We start from the raw sequence: 20772 nt of genomic DNA, 5'->3' as shown, positions 1-20772 counted from the left end.
TCTTGTGAAAAGTCTTGTATTGATATTCCAGGAAATAAGTCCCCTACTCATGGAAAGGTGCAAAACAGGCAGTGTCAATGAAACTCCCCGCCCAATGTGCTTCAACCCTGAACAGGAGGGGCCATCTCTAAGAGTGAGGGTAGCTGTCGATGTGGCCCCTCAGTCCTTGATCTCTCTTGCTGAGAATGTGTCAAGGTCTCCAGATAAGAAAGTGGTCTTTTTGTGATGAACTCCTGTTGAGTAGGAACTACACAGAGACCAGCTAATTACAAATAGGTAGTTATCCGATGGTGGCTACTCTTGGTCATTGCTGACCTGGGTTGAATTTGTATTGAGGTGGAAAGGTGAGGTTTCACATTTCTCTACCAATTTATTTTAGAAAGAGGAAACCAGTCAGCCATTTTACTAGCTTGTATAGAAGGCAAGGCAGAGAGCTGGTGTTTGTAGAGGAACAATTTTATGAATGAAAAAGGACTGACTGAGCTCTTTGGGGACTCTGTGCCTTTCTCTCTTTACAGAAATCAAGATGATTACCAACTAGTTCGGAAATTAGGCCGGGGCAAATACAGCGAAGTGTTTGAAGCCATCAATATCACAAATAATGAAAAAGTAGTCGTTAAAATCCTCAAGGTGAGCAGGGGACTGTGTGGAAGATGGAAATCTGTCCCTGGGATGTTTAGGTGGATATAAAGTGCAGGGTCTGGCATAGAACATTGGAATCTCCTGAAATAATTCTGTTATGGCAAATGTCACTCAGTAGCACATGGAACCTCTGGAGTTTCCTGTTACTCAGCACTATTCACTGTCAATCTGGACAAGCCCCGTGCTTGGTTACCATGTCAGATCTGTCTATAGAAAACCTCTGCTTGGAGCAGCATCTACTTCTGTGCCCGTCCAACCTTCCAAGGTTCTACTGTATACCACTGTGTGCTGCCATGGCTTTCTCCCCACTGCATTAGGGAATTAGGATTTCTTTAAGATCAGTGCTAATATATAAGACATTAGCTTTTAGAGCTGAGAGCTTCTTGACCTGCTGACACCAAAGGGATAATTAGGAAACTCCTGCCCTGTGTGAAGCCATGAGCTCCCTCCTCCGTAAGCACTCTGGCTATTTTTCCCGTAAAAATGGAGAGGCAAAACACCCAAAAGTCAGGCTGGAATTGTTCCACTTTAAGGCCACTGATTAGTTAAACTTTAGTAGCTACTAAGTTTAGAACATTGCTTTTCTGCTCTGCAGAATGTCACCATAATTAAGATTTACAGCTAAAATGCAGGTTGAAGAGAGAGGCTCTCAATGGCTAACTGCTAAAGACCCTGGCATGTTCTCTAATAAAAGGTAACTAGCATTGAAGCACAAATATCTTACAGCCTTAACGGGTGAACTATTTTAACCCAGTGTTTCTCAAACTGGTTGATGGATTGCTGGTGTTCTACTCAGAGCTTGCTGGTCACATGGTGCTATTTCTCATTTCCAGCTATCAGATCATAGAGAGACTCAAAAATACAAAATGATCCTGATATTACTTTTCAGGTCATAAGTGTCTTTAGCTGCAGCTCTCACCAGATGGTTGTACAACTGAGTGTGGAAGGAGAGATGTTCTGTTACCACAAATGTTTGAGACGCCCCCTTCTTTTAATGCATGGAAAATCAGATAATGAAACTGGAAAGTTTGGCCGCTTCATCTAATACCATCAGGGCTCTGACAGCCACTTTTGAGAGAGAGAGAGAGAGAGAGATGCCGAGCTGCAGCTTTTCCATTAGTCTAACTCACTGGAATGTTTTATTTTACCAATGCCTTGGGTTTTTTCTTCAGCCAGTAAAAAAGAAGAAAATCAAGCGTGAAATCAAGATCTTGGAGAACTTGCGAGGTGGTCCCAATATAATCACCCTTGCAGATATAGTAAAAGACCCGGTGGTGAGTATAGATGGTGCTCAAATTGCTGGGTTTGACTTCAGTGTTGACCTGGCCTCAGTCAGTTTTCCCTTGTGCTCTTAAATCCTATCTTTAAATTGCTTAATCAGATTAGCCCTCTAATCAGTTTAGTTTCTTTCAGAGGGCCCTAGCCCATCCATAAACCATTTCTTAGGCTGCGTCTATGCTTAAAATGCTAACAGCAGCACATACAGTGAAAGGAGGGGTTCTCCCATCGCTATAGTTAATCCACCTCCCCAAGAGACGGTAGTTTTTTCCTCCATCAACTAACACTATCTACGCTGGGGGTTAGGCTGACGTATCTCTCTCTCTCAACAGTATGGATTTTTCTGAGAGACATAGATATGCCAGTGGAAGTTTTCAGTGCAAACCAGCCCTTACCCTTCTAGACTGAGGGCTGGTAAACTGAACTGACAATGTGTGAATTCATTCTGTGAACATAGGGCCAATGCAAAGTAGTGCTGGCTTCAGTTCTGCCATCTCTGTGTGAATTCTGGACAATTTACACGCTTCAGTTTTTTTCCAAGGGGAAAAGGATTTTAGTGATAGTCTTAGTAGTAGAAAATTGCCAGATTCATTCATAACTGTACAAAATTGCTTATCAAATATTAACATGACTTCTTTTTCTCTTCTTAGTCCCGGACCCCTGCTTTGGTTTTTGAACATGTAAACAACACAGATTTTAAGGTACAGTTTGGGATATCCACTTGTCATTGTGTTCTTTTCCATTTGAAAGCTATCTCCCTTAGTTCTTATTCATGGAGAGGGACTAGTACCTGGGTCTTGGGCCAGTAATTCAGTCACTGTTTCCTTTTGACATGTTATCCTGACTTTAAAGGTAGCTAATTCTGGGGCAGAGGTTTGTAACTTGCCCATTCATAAGGACTCCGTAGAGGAGTACTTAATAGAATCCATGAATCCTGGTCCCAAGTTTCATTCTGTTAGATTAAATACTCCCTGTGCAGCAGGTTAATCGCTCCAACATTCATCAAAGCTGCATTTAGGCTGAGGTTTCACAACAGTAGTTTGCTTTTACTCCCAGGATAAAACTTCTTGCCCTGATCACTCCTAATTGTGAAATGTGAAAATGCATGTTTCTGTTGTTTCAGTTCTGTGGAGAGGGGCTCAAGTGCTGCTTGCCCTTACCTCTTTTGAACTAACTCTGAAGTTGTTTGCCCCTTCACATAACACAACAACCAGGGATCACCCAATGAAATTAATAAGCAACAGGTTTAAAACAAACATAAGGAAGTATTTCTTCACACAACACAGTTATCCTATGGAACTTGTTGCCGGGGACATTGTGAAGGTCAAAGTATAACTGGGTTTCAAAAAGAATGAGATAAGATCATGGAGGACAGGTCCATCAATGGCTATTCACCAGGATGGTAAAGGACCCAACCCCATGCATGCTTTGTGTCTCCCTAAACCTCTGACTGCCAAAAGCAGGACAGATGACAGAGGATGGATCACTCAATAATTGCCCTGGTCTGTTCATTCCCTCAGAAGTATTTAGCACTGGCCACTCTTGGAAGACAGGATACTGGGCTAGATGGACCATTGATCTGACCCAGGATGGCCACTCTTATGTTAAAACCATCTGGAGTAGCTATCTTAATTCTGCAGAGATCTTCGGCCTATGAGAGCCAGCCTGCAAGCCGTTGCTTTTTATGACGCTACATTGGAAGGTTGGGGGGGTCTGTGGGAAGTGGGATCAGAATTGTACTCTTTGAAAGTGAGCTTTACATTGGCCAAAATTAGAGGTGAATGATACAGCTGAATTAAGAGAGGAAGAGTGCTGAATGAGTGGTGGATTGAGGAAATGTTGCTACCGTCCTGAATGCAGTTGGAGAAACATTGCTGCCAGGAACCTGGATGTTTTGTTCTGTACTGGCATGGATGTGATTTCCTCCTGTGTTCTGAATGCTGAAGTGATGTCTTTGTCTCCCACAGCAATTGTACCAGACATTAACAGACTATGATATTAGGTTCTACATGTATGAGATTTTGAAGGTAAGTGGACATACCCTATTTCATTGATTTTTATCAGTTTTGTGTGTATCGGGGATTTGTCCCCTTGATGCAGTCTTACAATGGTTGGTGTGACTAGTCAGTGATGGAAAACAAATGCAGGTGGGGGAAGGAGGAGGTCTCTGAATGACAGTGTCTCTATCAAGTTCACAGGAACTGGCCTGCCTTGTTCTCTCTTGCTCCAGCCCTGCTGGGGATAGAGATGCTGCAGCCTTTAAACTTTCTAGTCTACTGAGACGCAGAAATCCTAAATCAGATGTGTGTGTACAGCCTATGAAAGGGGGAAAACTTGGATTGGAAGCTATGATGTGCTGGCTTCCTGCCATAACGTAGTCTGTGAACTGCGTGTTTTGCAGCATACAATCCCCTTTCTTATGCATTTGGGGGGAAGTCCCTTTTTCCCCCCTTCATCAGTTTGAAGGAAGCTAGACCAGTTTGGCCCATGGTACCTCATAGCTCTGCTTTTATGGACGTTGTTGAAATTCCACTTACATTAGGCGGCATCTGAGGTGATGCTAGAAGCATTGCTCTCCCCAAAACATATTGATGGACCTACTTCTGGAGAGAAGGTATTGAAAAGCCAGTTCTATAGGTTTTCTTTTTAGTATGAGTCTGAGTAGAACAGATCTCGGTGATGGTCAGGTCTGCTGTTTGGTGAGATTGGCGTACGCATTAAAACACTTCCCCATCCACTGGGCTTAAAGAAAGCTGTATCTCAAACGTTATTCCTGTAACCAGTGTTAACTTTACAAATGGTTTGGTTCATAAATCTGTTATCTGAAGTAGGGCAGTTATCTCTTTGTGGCATCCCTCCTCATACAGGTTCCTCCTTTCCTATGCATGGGGGCCTTGTCAATGGAGTAGATCTCAAGGAATGCAAAATGGTGGGGTTCCCTTGTGATCCCTGCTTTGGTCAAGTGGGTGCAAAGGGAAACTGCTAACCTGTGTTGAGTGACTCCTTCCTTTCCTCTGTGCTTTCCACAGGCTCTGGATTACTGTCATAGCATGGGGATCATGCACAGAGATGTCAAACCACACAACGTCATGATTGACCATGAGCACAGAAAGGTAAGGAGTGTGTGGGTTTCACTTTTCTTCTGATCTACAGCACCTCCATCATGCCATCGCTGTGCTGTGGTACTGCCAGAGATCAAGGCTCAAAGGGGCAGTTTTTCCATCATGTGAATAAATCTAAACTGAAACAAAATCTTAAACAAAATATTTAGTTAAACTTTATACAGAATTACAACTGTTTAGATGATGGCTCTTTCTCACAGCTGGCCACCCTGCTGTATTCTTCATACTGTAACATGTATATACATGTGTTCAAGGATGATTTCTCTCTGGTTGGAAAGTAGCCACTGCTTTTACTTGAAAGTCTAACTGTACTAGTGACTGTAATGTGGTTCCTTTGTCCTTCAGAAACTGATCTTGTATGAGATGCCTGCACCCCCTTAACCCAGACAGAAGCAGCTTATGCTAAGAAATGTTTCCTTCCTACCACATAGATCTTGGAACTGAAATGCAATATTCTGGCTTGCTCAGATCGCCTCAAGGGGGTGTGGGGTTTCCAGCACAAGGATAGAGGGGGTTAGGGGTGTCTAGTTTAGACTAGTCCTCTACCAAGAAGCAACACAAATTTTCATGATCTCATTGCTAGCTGATTTAAAAACACCCAATTTTAGTCTGAAATTTCACCAAATTAAAATTTTCTGAGACATGGTGTCTAAAGTCATTGGAGAGCCAAGACCCAGACCAGGCCTTCTCACCTCTTCCTCTTCCATTTCTAGCTGAGGCTAATAGACTGGGGTCTGGCTGAATTCTATCATCCTGGCCAGGAGTACAATGTCAGAGTGGCTTCCCGATACTTCAAAGGACCTGAACTCCTTGTAGATTATCAGGTAAGAATCACAAGTGAGGTTCAGACCAAAGTTGCTTAACTTTGGCTTGTACAGAAGTCCAAAACCATGCCAGAGTAAGAGACTAAGGAACTAAACGTCTGAAGACTTGACAGAATTAAAGAACCTTGGTGGACCCATCCTCCAATGCAGAAAAAAAAAACAGTAGCAGAGAGTATGCAGCGCCAGTGGACTGACGAGACAAATGTATCTAAGAGGCTCTAGAGAAGAGCCAAAAAACTTACAGGCCTGCTTCCTTGATTTCAGAAGCAAGGGAAGATAAGGGGACCAGCCTTGTACTATGGAAGAGCATACAAGGAATTGAACTGGACCCATGTTTACACTCAGGGTAACTAAATATATGGCATAAATTACTAAATAGAACCATTAAAAATCCTAAAAAGGAAGATTATTGCTGTAGTTCATTTTAACTACATGCTGTTTCCATTGTGGAGGGTTACAAACTGTGTGCTGGGGATGAAAAGGTGTTACTGACTGGCCCAGCACTCCCAGATTCTGTTCTGGTTCAGGGCCACGCCAACTTTTCACCTGCCTATTCCTTCTAAGGGAGAAACAACCTCTTTCCGTTCTTTCTTGCTTGCCCCACATGGCTTCTCTGGAATGCATTGCCAGTTGATCGGTTCTATAATATCTAGTTCCAGTGAATGTAACAAGGTGTGTGAGGGCTGCAGTTCCATCTGAATAGAAGGATGGAGCTGAGGATATCTGCCACTATTCCTTTAAGTTCCCAAAGCCCAGTTTGAGCAACTGGAATTTTAGAGCCAAACAATGTTTTCCAGGATCATGTTGTGTGAGCATGTATCATTCTTTATTCCTAACATCGTCTGGCCTATATGTCATTTGGACAAAGCTCTCTTTAGCATTGGAATCACTTAAGGAGTTAGCTTACCAGAAAGAGTGAATCATGTCTTTCCTTTTCTCCAGATGTATGATTATAGTCTGGATATGTGGAGCTTGGGTTGCATGCTGGCCAGTATGATCTTCCGAAAGGAGCCATTTTTCCATGGCCATGACAATTATGATCAGGTGAGTTTGGCAGGTGCAATCCCCATGGTCCAAGATTCTGGTTTGCCATTCCAGCCATCATAAGGGGCTGAAGAATTAGCATTTATAATGTAGTTTGATTTACCACAAAGGTGTAGAGCCTTCTGAACCGGTTTCGTACTGGACATGGAATTTGTGCTGCAGAGGAATTTCGGCGTTTTAGAGAACAGTCCACTATGTCGATGTAGGCAGTCACAAATCATGACACACATTCTTGAAGACTGCAGAATGATTCAACTTCCTGGAGGTCTTCATGCCTTGCACATCGCTGATAAGAACGCTGTGGCTTGGCTTGACCGGATTGCATACGCCAAATAAATAAAATCATTATTTTTCTCAATCTGAAGCCATGTTTAATCTCTATTCAATGTGTAACATTTATCTACTTAAATGGAGACATATGGACAGAAGGAACTGTAAATCAGTTGAGTCCTTCCTGTCTCAGCAAGTGTATCTGAAAATACTTGCTCTCATCAAGAGAAGTGGTTATATTTAGCCTAGTAGACCAGTAGTTTCAGAACAACTGCATGGACCAGTCACGTTATATGAAAAGCGCTTCCTGATATCTATGTTCAGTTTTGCTCTCGGACTTACCCATTATCTTCATGGTTTCTCGTATTCAATAAAGTGACTGATTTCACACCAAGTTCTTTATATATCCCTGTTAGGTTCTTATGCACCAGAATTATATAGGTTCTAATACCTTGGGCCAAAAGTTTTAAATGTAACATGTCTAAAATTAAGCCCTTAATCCACCCACAGCTCCCATGGATTTAGGTGCCTAAACTGATGTATGAGGTTAAAGAACGTTGGCCTTGTTCAGAGCTTCATTTCAGAGCCCTCTAAGACTGAGCACCTGAAGGGCAATGCACTTCCTGAGGTTTCAGCTCTTTGCCCGGTTTTATTTTTGCCTTAGTTGCTATTTTGGCACTTTCCCTCTTCAAGTGGGATTAGAATATTGCATGCTCTCCTCTGAGAGAGGAGATAGCATATAGTTTTCTTCAAGACCGCCATCACTGATGATGATAACTGAATATCCATAAGGGCGTGTTTGCAGCTTTTGTGATCCTACACAATCTAGGGAGTAGGAGCCCAAAGATCACCCTGAGCATGGATTCAGTGTTCTGGAATGACACTTCAGTGTGCACAAGGGAATATACCGTGTTACTTGGTTGTATCACATCCTTCTTCTCCCTTCATAGTGGTTTATCTTTTGTTGTTTGATACCAGTTGGTGAGGATAGCCAAGGTGCTGGGGACAGAAGATTTATATGACTACATTGACAAATACAACATTGAGCTGGATCCACGTTTCAATGACATCTTGGGCAGGTGAGCCAGGAACCTCTAAGACCAACCCAAAATCTTTGAGCAAGAAAACGAATGCTCTGGCAACAGCACTTTGTGTAAACACAGACCGCTGTCTAGGGAAGAAAGCAACTCTCAGGCTCCTGAAAGGAACCCAGTTCTTACATGCTATCACTCTAGTAGAGAGAGCAGTGCTGCCTGTAAAAAAGGATCCTGTCTCTGCAGTAGTGGCTGAGGACAGATACTGGCAGATTCGGAGAGGTCTGATAGGCAATAAATGTACAGTTGGAGTTAGTGGCTAGGCAAATGCTACCACTCTTCAGAGATATTTGTTAAAGTAGCTGTTGACTTTGTCACAATATAGCAAATGAATCACTGCTTAGGAGGAGGTGGATTTTTCTAATACAGTGACAATTTTCAGTGATAACATCCACCAAAACTACTTCCAGGAGGGTGGAGTAGGCAGAGGAAGTGTGGGTTTAACTTCTGAGAGTTAATTTCACAGCTGAATCAGCGAGCTGTAAGAAGTCATGACTACTATGCCACCCAGTGGTGGTGCGATGTACTTCAACGTTATAATCCACAGTACAGTTTTGATCATATGTGCTGTCACATTGAATAGTGACCCTATCTTTTGTGGCGTACACCTGCCAGCAGGCCCTGTTTAAAAAAAGAGGAGAAGCCACATTCAGCAGTGGTGTTCCAGTCTCTCCTCATTTGACTTTCCTCCGTCTGCAGACACTCCCGCAAGCGATGGGAGCGCTTTGTTCACAGTGAGAACCAACACTTGGTGAGCCCCGAAGCTCTGGATTTCTTAGACAAACTGCTGCGGTATGATCACCAGTCACGCCTCACAGCAAGAGAAGCCATGGAACACCCCTACTTCTGTAAGTATAAACCTTCTCATGTTTTGCTACTGTTTGAGCTGCTGATTCTAATGGTTAGTGATGATGGAGATGGGGCAAGTGGCTGTAAACTGAGCCTTGTGTCTCCAGATGCTTGTACAGGAGCTGAGACACTATTTGCCTCTGATTGTGGTGAGTGGGGTAGTCCAGTACCACTTAAGCCAGCCTGGGCTTGCCCTGCTGGGAAGGAAAGGCACTCACGAGGGGGGAGAGAGTTGTGGTATATGGTACTGTCAAGCCAGTGAGTCAGGTGTCTTGTTAATGAAGACACTTTGTGGTGCTGCTTTGGTGTTAGCCTTGTGATAATTGCAGCACAGATGCCTGATTTCTCATCTGTCTCCTGTGTTTTAATAAAACCAGATGAATCCCTTTTTGTTGTTTAATGTGTAGCTGAATTAATAGCTTGTGCAACTTTTGCCTATATTTTGTTTGAGCATATGGCAAAATTCTCCAACACATTTGATCAAACCTGTTTGCTGACTTCTTCCACAAATAATTCTTGGTCTGCAGATTTTTCATGAACAGTTGGAACAATGTGAAATCTAATGATTTGCTTAGTAACATAAGTCATGTCATTTTCTTGGTCCCTGATTGACTTGTACAATTAACCAACCCAGTGTACAATGAAAATTTTGCAACTTAATAAATAACTCAGATTGCTTTTGGCAAATGTTTGAGTTAAAAAATGTATTTTCATGGGTATTCGCAATCATGACGCTTGAGCACTGGAACTTCCACGGAGAGCGAATGCAGAAGACTCCTGGAAAGTGTTGCATAGAATTTTAGTCCAAATATGAACAAATATATGCAGAAAACTGGTTTCAAGATGTGCTGGGCTCTAGCTCAGCAGCAGCCAGGACAACGTTTGTAATTCCTTGTGCTGGTGCTGCTGAAGCAGGGTTCTGGATCTTTTATCATCAGCTATGGGTGTGGCATTATCTGTCTGCAGTTGGGAAGTCAAGAGGCAGTTAATGAAATAGAGGCTTTTTATGAAAGATAAAGACCTAAAAAGCATGTCACCCTGGAGTTACAGTATCATGTCAAACCCTGAAAACACTGAACAATTTAGGGTTGTATTTAGAAATTATCCATTAATTTGGGATAAATCTTGTTCTCTGGTCCACTAAACTCATTCTCAGAGATCAGCTTTATTACAAGTCAAGTCACTTATTCTTTCCTTCCACAGACTAACTTTGGATGCATTGCCCTCAGCTGCCTTTTACTATCTGTCAAGCACACCCCGGGAGACTAAAAAGTGTTGCGTTAGTGCAGCTTATCAGGAGTCAAATGGAGCCCTTGTACACCTCTGGGGAACTCCCACAGAAGTCAGTGGGACTTGCATCTGTGTACCAGATGGCAGAATTAGACACTTCATTAGAAGAATAAAATAATAACTGTAGTGTACTCTTACACAGTGGTTAGCAGTGCAGATACATTTTCCATCACGCGGGCCTTGTGCTTCTGAGATGCTGCCTGGCGGAACAGACCCTAACTCCTCATATATTCTTCTTAGATCCCATTGTGAAGGACCAGGCTCGGATGGGCTCGTCCAGCATGCCAGGTGGCAGCACTCCTGTCAGCAGCGCCAGTATGATGTCAGGTCAGTTTCACTGTAAACTCTTCTTGGTAAATGCTGTACAATTTCTTGTACTACTGCCAGGAGTGAGGTGAGGAAAGGGATCCAGACTAGTGAATTCTGCAGGCGATGCTGCTAGCTCACACCCTGTGGCTGAAGGCTATGTGAGGAGGGCTACAAAGGAGTTGGGGGGTGAAACAGGAGGAGAAATGGGTATTGCTTCACTCCCTTAACCTGGCATGGTCCCTGCTTGTTTCACAGGAAGTGCTCTAGTGTTGAATGCCTTTGGGACAAGTTTGAAAGATGTAGAGGAGGTGGGAGGATAGTGTTGTGTGAGCTCCCAAGAGAAGTGTACAAACATGAATTCTCCCCCCACCATTTGAGACCAATGGTGATTGTTTAGAGACCAATACAAACTCTCTACTCACGGATTGTAGCAGCATTTTGTTATATTCCCACTAAAGTGGCCTCCCAAAGTAGTTGGCCTTTAGAAGCATATTGGGCTGCGTCAGGCATGATGTGACAACCTTGCTCTAATTCATGCTGAACTGTCTTGTTTCAGGGATCTCTTCAGTGCCAACACCTTCGCCCCTTGGACCTCTAGCAGGCTCACCAGTGATTTCTGCCACCAATACTTTGGGGATGCCAGTTCCAGCTGCCGCAGGAGCTCAGCAGTAATGATGGGTTTTGTCTCTGAATGCCTGAGCTGAGTCAGGTGGGGAAGAGATTTCCCCCTCCACCTCTCCCCAGGATGCAGCTTGCAGCTGACGGGGAAAGGGAGAGGATGGAACACTTTGGAGACATCGTGTCTGAACAGTTGCTTGTGGATTTATAGTAGTTCAGTCATTATATAAAAAAAAATTACTATAGGCTGATTTTTTTTTCTTTTTTTTTTACTTGAACTTTTCGTAACTCAGGGGAATCCCTGAAAATACTGCAGATGGAATATTTCTCGGACAATTTTTTCCCAAAATCCTCATCACTTGAGAACAAGACGAACCAACTACATTTCCAGGCCGTTGTATCCTGCTGGAAATCTCTTCTCTTCATAGTCCCACCATTACTCCTCCACCAGCCCACACCTTGTGGGGGTTGTCTTGTGCTTTTCTCTGGAGGCTACCAGACCAAGTCTTCACAAGGCAGTGGGAGGGGGATTCTTAAATTACCAGTCACTTTAACACCATATTCTGCATATGACTCAACTGGGGTACATTGAGGAGACAATTTCAGTATGTAGAGATGGTAAAAACTTATAAATGCAGATAAGGCCTAAAACCCTATTCTGCCCTGTGTGAATCATGTCTCCCTAGGAGCTAAACAGAGCACCAACTCTCTCCCTTGCATGTCATTTTAGTCTTAAAACATACAGTTACTGATCCAATTGAAATCCTTGCCGTGTCCTGTTGAAGGTGCTCCAGTAGGGTAAGCTGTACCCTAATCAGTACCTTTCTCCACATAGGGTTCTTCCTGCCAATCCTTTGGCTTGGAATTCTGGAATTAATTTGTTACTGGGCATATTGTTTTTTTTAAATCGTTTATACAGATTTTAAGCTGGTGGTTACTTAAAGAGCTGGAAAACCAGACTGCGCCAAGTCACGTATTGAGTCATCACCCCCCACCCCCTCCCTCATGTGCCATGTGGTGAGAATACTGGTTACCTCACAGTCTTGTAAATATGCACTGAGAGGAAGAAGCGAGTAGACTAACTTAAACTGAAATGGTAGACTGTAATTGTGGACGGATATTACTATTGATGACAAAGCACCCCTTGTTACAGCCTTGCTACCCTTTGCTGTGTATATATACTTTGTCCTTCATCTGTGAAAGATCCAGTGTTGGAATTCTTTGGTGTAAATAAACATTTGGTTTTATTTATCAAGGTTAGATTTAAGTTCCCTATGTAGAGGTCTCACTGGGTTGGTGTTGAACACTTACACAGGAGAGGCCTGCAGGCCTGCACATACTGAGGGAGGCTGCTTCCTATTCATATGCACCTTTGTACGATCTGTTGTAGTGAGAGTGCAGAGAAGCCTTATAGAAGCATCACAAGCCAAAGTATCTCCTGGGATAAGGATCTTTTGCCATAGAACTCCTTTTCTTTCTCAGCCATGCTGGGATTTGTGGTAGGGAAACAATTCCCAGCTTTTAGTGCATTGCTGTTCACTGAAATCAAACCACTTAAGCTTGTCAGGTGCTCCACTGGAGAGACTTTAAGCACAATGGCACCATCGCTTCTGGATCTTCGTTTTAATGCCTTGGCAGCAGTTGCTTGTTCTGGGCATTGAGTACTCTTCCAGTTCCCGCAACAAGTCCTGAAGCCTTGGCATCCCCTCCCCTGCTTGTTCTTTCAGCATCTTCCACTTTAATCTATTGTGGAGGTTACAACCATGTATTTCCTTATTGCTTCACTTAATTCTGCAAGGTCAGGCAGTTGAGCACATGGGCTGGATTAAATTGAGAGAAACGACATCATGGAACACACAGCTCCCTTTACATTAGGATCACCTAAATGGGAGGTGAATTTTTAATGCACACCAGGGTAGTTTTCTTCTCCATTATGTCATCCAGTGGAAATGTATTGTACTTTATCTTTTGATTCCCTAGAATGATGTGAAAATCAGACCATGTTGACTGTTTCCTTGATGTGCAGTAGCTAAAAACACCAAGTATGGCAAACATATAACTTGTGGTTTGTTTGCACTGGGTTGGGAGCTACACAGGACACTTAACCAACTTATTTTTGTAAGTGAGGGAGGAGGACTGTAAATCAAAGTACTTGGCTCCTTCCTAGCTAAGAGAGCATAATTTTAGATAAGGCTGTATAATAAGGAAACCACAAACAGCTGAAGGTCTTTGGGCCCATCAAGCCTTGCAAAAGAAAGCAAGAAAACGAGATAAGAGTGGAAGGACTCCGTTCTGGAAGTGACACAAGCTCTTTATATAAAATGCTACATCAGACTCCCTGCACAAGCATGCAACTAAACAGACTGGGGTAGTGTGTCCAAGTGGTGATGGGAGGGCAAGGGATTACAGATTGTAACAACTTCTGTGTTGTAAATTACCTCATCTGTATACCTTGTATTGGAACACTTGTTTCTCAGCACTACTTGTGTCTCTGCTTTGTGTTAGATGGTGGGAAATCAAATGCCAATATATTAGTCCTGTTGGCAACTAACTTCAAGGTCTTTTTTAAAGGTTTTTTAATCTTGTTTGAAGTGGCCCTTTTTTGTTGAAGTTAGACTTTCTTTTCTCTTGATTTATTGGTTGTAATTGTATTGTAACTGTTCTAACTAACCATGCTGGGAAGAAGTTGTGCCATGGAGGTCTTTAATTTTTTTTAATAAAAACATTGAAACAAAAACATCCCTGCAGAGTGAGCAATACAGTAACCTGCAGATAGTTACACATGCATACTAAATTGCTTTGAGTTTACACACATTATATTGGTGTCTTCCATAAAAAGAAATAAAGATGAAATGTTATTGTATTCATTCTAATGCTACAGAAACTTGTGCCCTGCTCAGACCATCCTTTTTTTTTATCTTCTGCATCCATACCACTTCGTGCCATGGCTTTCCGAACTCTCACAAGCAAGCAGGTCCTGGCTTGTCAGAACTTGGACCAGGGCCTCCAAAGAGGAAGTGGTGTTGATTCAGCAAGTGTATTCTTTCCTCCTAGTCACTCCGTGGCGATTAGGGACACACTGTTGCTGGCAGCGCTGTACTTGGGTGAAGGATGAAAACACAAGTCCTGGCCATTTGTGGTCACTAGAAACCTTATGTTGGTCTTTGTAAGTATGAGATTTTGTGTAGGAGAGGAGGGGTAATTTGAGTAATTATATTCTGCACATGGATTGCCCCTGCAGTTTGAGCTGAATTAAAGCAGACACTCTCAAATTCTGGTTGTGGCATTAGGAGTATGTGGAGCCCTTCCTCTTAATCCAAGGACTGAAACATCAGAAACACAAGCAATGCAGTGAAGGAGGGTCTGTAGTTAACTGAAAAAGGAATTTTGTCTTACAAAGCAAACGTTGAGCTTCTGGGGAGCTGCTGTTTATTTCCTGGCCTAAAGTACTGGTGTGCTGTTAAAGAGTTGCCACATTACAGCCGGGAGGTGGCTACATTTAAATGGCAAGTCATGCAATCTCAAAATGTGTCTTTAACACCAAGGGACCCCAGTCAGGATCAGGGCCTCATTGTGCCAGAAGCCGTACAAATAAATACTGAAGAAAGTCCATACCTGCAAGAACTCCCTGTCATTTTTGTAAAGTGGTGTTAGTGGATGAGGTGCTATGTAAATGCATGATACTATTAAATTGGGCCTGTAATACAGGAAAAGAAATGTGAGAAGGGAGGAAAAGATTAAAGCAAATTAGAAATAAAAAATTCCACTGTGGTTGCCTAGTTCTGCAATAGCTGTCACAGACAAGATCTTAGTACAACTACTTGTGACATCTAATTTGTTTTGGCATAGTCTCATTGGTAGTCAATTTGTTTAATTTCATCTTAGGTTGCAGTGTAGACAGGAGTCCTTCTGAGTGTCAGTTGATGGATTTGGCTTCTTTCTCTGATCTGCATAATGTTTCTCTGGGTCACTCTTTCCAGGTGGTGTCCATGTGGACCTTACTTGATGTGGAAGTCATGTTGGTGACATCCTTAAAGTATGTCCTAAATATGATCATCGTTGTCATCTTGCCATATTTGATTCTTTAGGTTGGTCTGCTCTCCTTAGAACTTTGGATGTTACAGAAACTTTCCAATAAACTCTTAACTTTCACAGGCATTGACTTTGGAATGAAGTAATCTTAACAATTTTTTTAGATTTCCATGAGACTGCTCCATAAAGGACAGACATGATGCTGGTGTTAAAAATTGGTATTTTTATGTCCGTGCCAATCTTGCCATATTTTCCAGATCTCTTCAAGTTTATTAAGTTTGCTGCTTTTGATGTTTGTTGCTTGACATTTTAGCATGAAGTCACCATCATTTCACATCTCTTCCCTGGGAAGGTAAAGTGACTTACTATATTTACCCTGATGGATGCATTGCGGACATTAACAGTCATATATTTTGTCTTCCCATTAATGATCATACTTGTTTTGTTTGCCAAAAGTTGGGTTGTCTTCAGTTAAGTGACGTGTTGAACTAAGCAGGACAAAGTCATCACCAAAAACAAGGTCATTCAATTGTGATTTATCATTTGTCCATAAAATTCCTTGGTTGCCTTCTGCAATTACTTTCCTCATGACGTAGCCAATGATGAATGCAACCAATAGTGGAGACATAATACACCCTTGCCTTACTCTGGTTGTTACTGCCAGCTATGGGCTGTTGTCACCGTCTCTGGCTGAACATTAAGAATGATCATACAGATCCTTAAAGATTCAAATTATTCTTGCTGGTATTCTGTAGAATGCCATCATTTTACAAAGACTGTTTCTGTGCACTGTCAAAAACCTTCTGAAAATCCGTAAAACTTACCACAGGCTGCTTGCCATTCCATACTTCGATCGGTCTAAGAACAAGAATGTGGTCTGCACATGATCTCAGTGAAAACCTGCTTGTTCCTCTAAGCTGGAGATGTATTTCCTTCTTGATACATTCCAGGATGCTGCTGCAAACTATTTGCGAGACACTGAGAGTAGTATGATTCCTCTCCAGCACTGGCAGTTGGTAAGGTCACCCTTCTTTGGCGATTTTACTATAAGGCTTCTCTTTCACTGGGTTGGATTCTTTATCTCGATCCGTATTTTATCCAAACACCCAAGGAAAGTCTGAGTGCTGTCAGCACTTGCTTTTAAGCATCTTTCCAGTTATATTATCCTCTCCAGCTGCTCTCCCATTTTTAAGGTTATTGATGGTTTTTCTAACATCCATTTTAATATCTCCTAATCAATATAAAACTCAGGTCTAGGTAGGTCTCATGAATGCCTAGTAATTTGCTTGGGCTTGGTCTGTTTAAAACAGCTTGAAAATGTTTTGCCCATCTTCTCCTTTGTTCTTCTGAGTTAAGTCCGTTTGTATCTTTAATAGGACATCCAGTACTGCTAAAGTTTCCTGTGATATGAGATTCTTATAGAAGATTGTAAGGTCATTCTTTGGCTAGCATCTTCAGCCTCTTGAAGTTTTATCAGTATATGCCCTTTTTTCTCTTCTAGCACTCCTTTTTACCTCTCGGGCTACAGCTCTGTCATCATCTTGCCCCACTTGTGTCTCTCTTCACATCTTATAATGCAAAAACTCTTGAATGCTGCTGCTTTTCCACTGCTGCCCAAGTCACATTGCTAATCCATTCTTAGATTCTATTGTTATTAGGATAGTCTTTGTAGTTTCTAGGTAGTAAACTCTGATGTCTTCCTGCAGAGTATCTGCCTTGCTTTTCTTCAGTTGACTCTCTACTAGAATGAACTGAAGATTAGTTTCAGCAAACTGAAAGGGTCTTCTAACCTTTTTCATCCTCTTTAACTTAAACTTCAATTTAATTATATAAAGTTTATGGTCACTGCTGCCCACCTCTGCTTCACAGTACGCATGAACATCTGCTAAGAAACTAATACTTCCTTGAAATGCAGATGTGATCTACCTGGTCCTTCATAGTACCCTGTGGGGCATTGTGTGTCACTTGATGAATTTCTTGGAGGGAATATTGTTCCACCTGTCACTAGGTTGTTCACAATATGAATTCTGCTAATCGTTTACCATTTCAATTTGTGTCTATCGTCCCTATTCTACTTGCCCATAACTTAATATAACCCGTCACTGGAACGTCCAACCTTTGTGTTAAAATCATCCATAGACACTGTTTTGAAAAGCATCTTTTTCCTCCTTGAGATTTTATTTTTTTGTTGCTTTGTACCATTGTTTGACTGCTGGTTTCACTGGCTGATTTCCATAGACTAAGTATCTGCTCTATATCATTAACATTAAAATTAATTGATACACCACCCTCATATCCATCATCCACACAGCCAGACCAGATACTCTGATTTGTTTCTCGAAGGTGTAATTTGTTCTAACATGTATGTACTTAATGATTTCATGGACATCAAGAGGGTATCCATCTATTTCTCCAGTTATTGGATCAGTTTCAATAGTTTTGTATAGTGTTCTCACCTCCCAAGATCTGATTTTCATTACTAATGTGGCTTTGACCGGTGGACTTTTTAGAGAGGGGCTTCCTGTGTTTGACCCCTGCCCCTCACCTTTCTTACATAAAGTTCTCTTTATTCAAACCTGCGCAACACCAAGGGGCCTCCTGTAGAAAATGTGTTTGGTGATAGGGTTATTGTGATAGCTCACTCATTATTTGGAGCTGTCCACATGTGCACACCCCCATCTGTAGGTTACAGGTGATAGTGTTGGCCGTCAAACACGTTTGTATGATAAGTTGGCACTTAACCATTTTGGATTCTTGTAAGTACAAGGCTTCCTCCATGTTGGAGGCCCCTTGTCCAAGGTTCCCGCTCTAGGGGAGAAATGGCAGGGAACCTCCAGAAGGGAAGGGTCTGTAATCTGCCTGGCAACAGGGACTCTACATAAGAGCGGATCAGCCCGTCCACCCTGGAGACCGTCTAACCAGCACATACAACTGTCCACCCCAGTGGCAGTTAGGAGCAGCAGCATCAGCACTGGTTGGTCTCCAGGGGAGAGAGACAAGGGACAGTCCCACGCTGAAGATAGACGCACTTACCTGGATCCAGACCACATCAAGGACCATCTCTGCCTGGGCTCCTGATCTCCTGGAGTCATCTCTGGAGTCGGTATCCACACCCTGTGAGGGCGAAGAAAGATCCTGAGTATATAAAGACCCAAGCCTGGGAAATAAGGTTTTATGTTGGGAAAGGACCCTGAGTTCACCTCTGTTATCAATCCTCAAGTGACCCTTACCCCTACCCTCACTGTGTTCCCCATTAATAAACCCTTTAATTCGAGAATCTAATTAAGCCTGGAGAGTTTGTACCTATACCCAACCGGTGATAGATACGGGGAGGGGCCTCATCTTGAATAAAGTTAGTAGTTCATCGACCGCAGCAGGAGCTCCCCGTGGGTAGTAGGTTTCCCCTTCGTGTTTTAACAGTTTTATGTTTCACTCAAAGGATTATTGAGGTCCGCCGACCGAGAGGGTGGGTGACTAAGGATACGGGTCAGCCCAACGGTTTGACGGTTATCCGGACTAGACTCTGAACAAGGCTGGTTGTTACGTGACATGCCCTAGAGCAGGGTTGTCAAACTCGCTCAAAGTGACGGGCCGAAATCACAGAACCTCTACTTTTAAGGGGCCATACAATGCTCTCCGCCGAATGTTTCAGGCAATCTGCCCATTTTCGGCGGCGCAGCATCAGTAGCTTTCAGCGCTGCCCTTTCGCTGTGGGGACACTGACATTGCCACTTTAAGAAATTTCTAGGAGGGATACCCGCCGCCGAAAAATTGAAGTACTCCCTCGCCAAGTGGTGCGTGAACAGGAGAGTTCAACTGCCTAGGAGCTACCGCGGCTCAAGCATAGCAGGGGGTTCGGGTGGAATGGGTTGGCATTCTGTGAAAACCTCAGAGGGGTTGGTCACCTAGTGCGTGACTGGTGAGAAGCGTCTCACTAGATCCGTGTTTGGATCGAGGCCTTGGGCGCCGGAGGTTCGGGAGTCACGAAGCAGCATTGTGTGCTGCGGCAGCTTTGCGTGCTGCCTTCTCCTGAAAGAGCCTGAGGCAAGGCAATGGGGACTCTTAAACAAAGACTGTCGTAGACTGGATAGGAAGCGTGGGAGAGGTTCCTAACCTCCACCTTGTGGTGCTCATGAGGGGAGTGTATGTCAGCAGAAGATTTTTCTGCCCTGCTCACTGACATTCAGGCAGCTAATACGGCAGACAACATGGAGATGTTGAAAGGAGTCCACTGCCTATATTTTCCGGGGTTCAGTCTAATTGGCAGGTTTTGTTCCAAGCGCCAAAAGCCCCAAAGAAAGACTGGAGGAATATATCCTCCACAAAAAGGTTCTCTTCAATATGGCTAGTGCAGGGTCCAACAGGCACCCTGGAATTTCGGGAGGTATTATGGCATAGCCTTTTACCTATGTGGAGTGTGACCATGGGCCCCACCGATCCCCCTGTTACACCTCTATTCATGATGGATGCTGCCTATGAATTACACTAGGAGGTTTTCCCCAACTCCAAGAAGAGGGAGCAGGTGTCAGTAGCGAACATGGGAAAAGCCAGTGAAGCAAAAGGGAAGGTGTCCTTCAAGGATGGCTGCATGAAAGAAAAGGGCAATGGCCAGCCCAGATCCCCACAGCCTTCAGTGGACCGACAGCTGCGAACTCTTCGCTGGAGGCTGCTGGTGTGGTAGGAGTGACAGGAAACCACCCAGGGCCTGGCTGCGAAGGAAGGGATGAGACGCGTGTGCAACAGGCGGATAAGAACAAGGCACGTGCGGCTGTGCTAATCTGCAGGGACGGGGCCGAGCTCCCCTTTGAACCCAGTGTGCCCCTAACCCCAGATCCGGAGTAGAGAAGGAGCCCAGGATACCAAGTTACGGGAAAGGACCTTTCGTTCCCTGTTCTCGCTCCTGGAGTGCCCCTCGCCCGCCCCTCGCTAATCAAGCCCGGCGTGTTTGCACCGACCCGCAAGGCGGGCCAGACGCGGGGCAGGGGCCCTGGCCGGAATACAGCCCGCGGCTCCCCTACCCCCGGCGGGGGGCGGCCCCACTCCAAGGCCCGGCCGTGGCACAAACTAGCCGAAGCTCCTCCCGCTTGTCACCGCTCAGCGCCCGGCCGCGGGCGTTACAGGGATCCGGGCGTTACAGGGCCCCGGACCGGCGGGGCGGGCTCCGCGCGGGGCTGTCCCGGGGCAGCGGGGCCGCCACGGAGCGGGTCCCCGCGCAGGGGGCGGGGCGGGCTTGCTTTGATGTCGGAGGCGGTTGCACGCGGTGCCCCGCCCGGGGCCGCAGACGAGGAGCCGGGCGGAGGCGCCACGTGGAACGGCCCGGCCAGGGCCCGCGCCTCGCTCTCGCGCGCGCGCCGGCAAGACAGTCACGTGGCAGAGGCGGCGCAGGCGCAACGGCTTCTC

At 44.1% G+C, this 20772-nt stretch overlaps 1 protein-coding gene and 1 long non-coding RNA gene across 2 annotated transcripts in view; one reads left to right on the top strand and one right to left on the bottom strand.

Moving 5' to 3' along the window:
* The window catches only part of CSNK2A1 (casein kinase 2 alpha 1), a 33988-nt gene extending 19911 nt beyond the window's left edge, over positions 1-14077 (top strand). The window contains exons 3-13 of the mRNA XM_067554003.1: positions 519-630; positions 1815-1916; positions 2571-2621; positions 3888-3947; positions 4950-5033; positions 5756-5866; positions 6809-6910; positions 8159-8259; positions 8974-9122; positions 10654-10740; positions 11279-14077. Coding sequence (XP_067410104.1) covers positions 519-630; positions 1815-1916; positions 2571-2621; positions 3888-3947; positions 4950-5033; positions 5756-5866; positions 6809-6910; positions 8159-8259; positions 8974-9122; positions 10654-10740; positions 11279-11394 — 1075 coding nt within the window. The 3' untranslated portion in view covers positions 11395-14077. The remainder of the gene's footprint in view (positions 1-518; positions 631-1814; positions 1917-2570; positions 2622-3887; positions 3948-4949; positions 5034-5755; positions 5867-6808; positions 6911-8158; positions 8260-8973; positions 9123-10653; positions 10741-11278) is intronic.
* Positions 14078-16811: 2734 nt separating this feature from the next.
* Positions 16812-20685, bottom strand: LOC137157286 (uncharacterized). Its single transcript, XR_010921049.1, has 3 exons — positions 20391-20685; positions 18406-18486; positions 16812-17113 (listed from the first exon to the last, which is right to left on the bottom strand). It is a non-coding gene; the product is annotated as an uncharacterized lncRNA (long non-coding RNA).
* Positions 20686-20772: the final 87 nt, after the last annotated feature.

This window comes from Emydura macquarii, unplaced genomic scaffold, assembly GCF_026122565.2.
Source record: "Emydura macquarii macquarii isolate MOO-44397 ecotype Brisbane River unplaced genomic scaffold, CSIRO-AGI_Emac_v2 contig_1483, whole genome shotgun sequence".
Classification (NCBI taxonomy): domain Eukaryota; kingdom Metazoa; phylum Chordata; order Testudines; family Chelidae; genus Emydura; species Emydura macquarii.
Note: the sequence above shows the minus strand (reverse complement) of the source record. Positions and strands in the feature narration are given on the sequence as shown.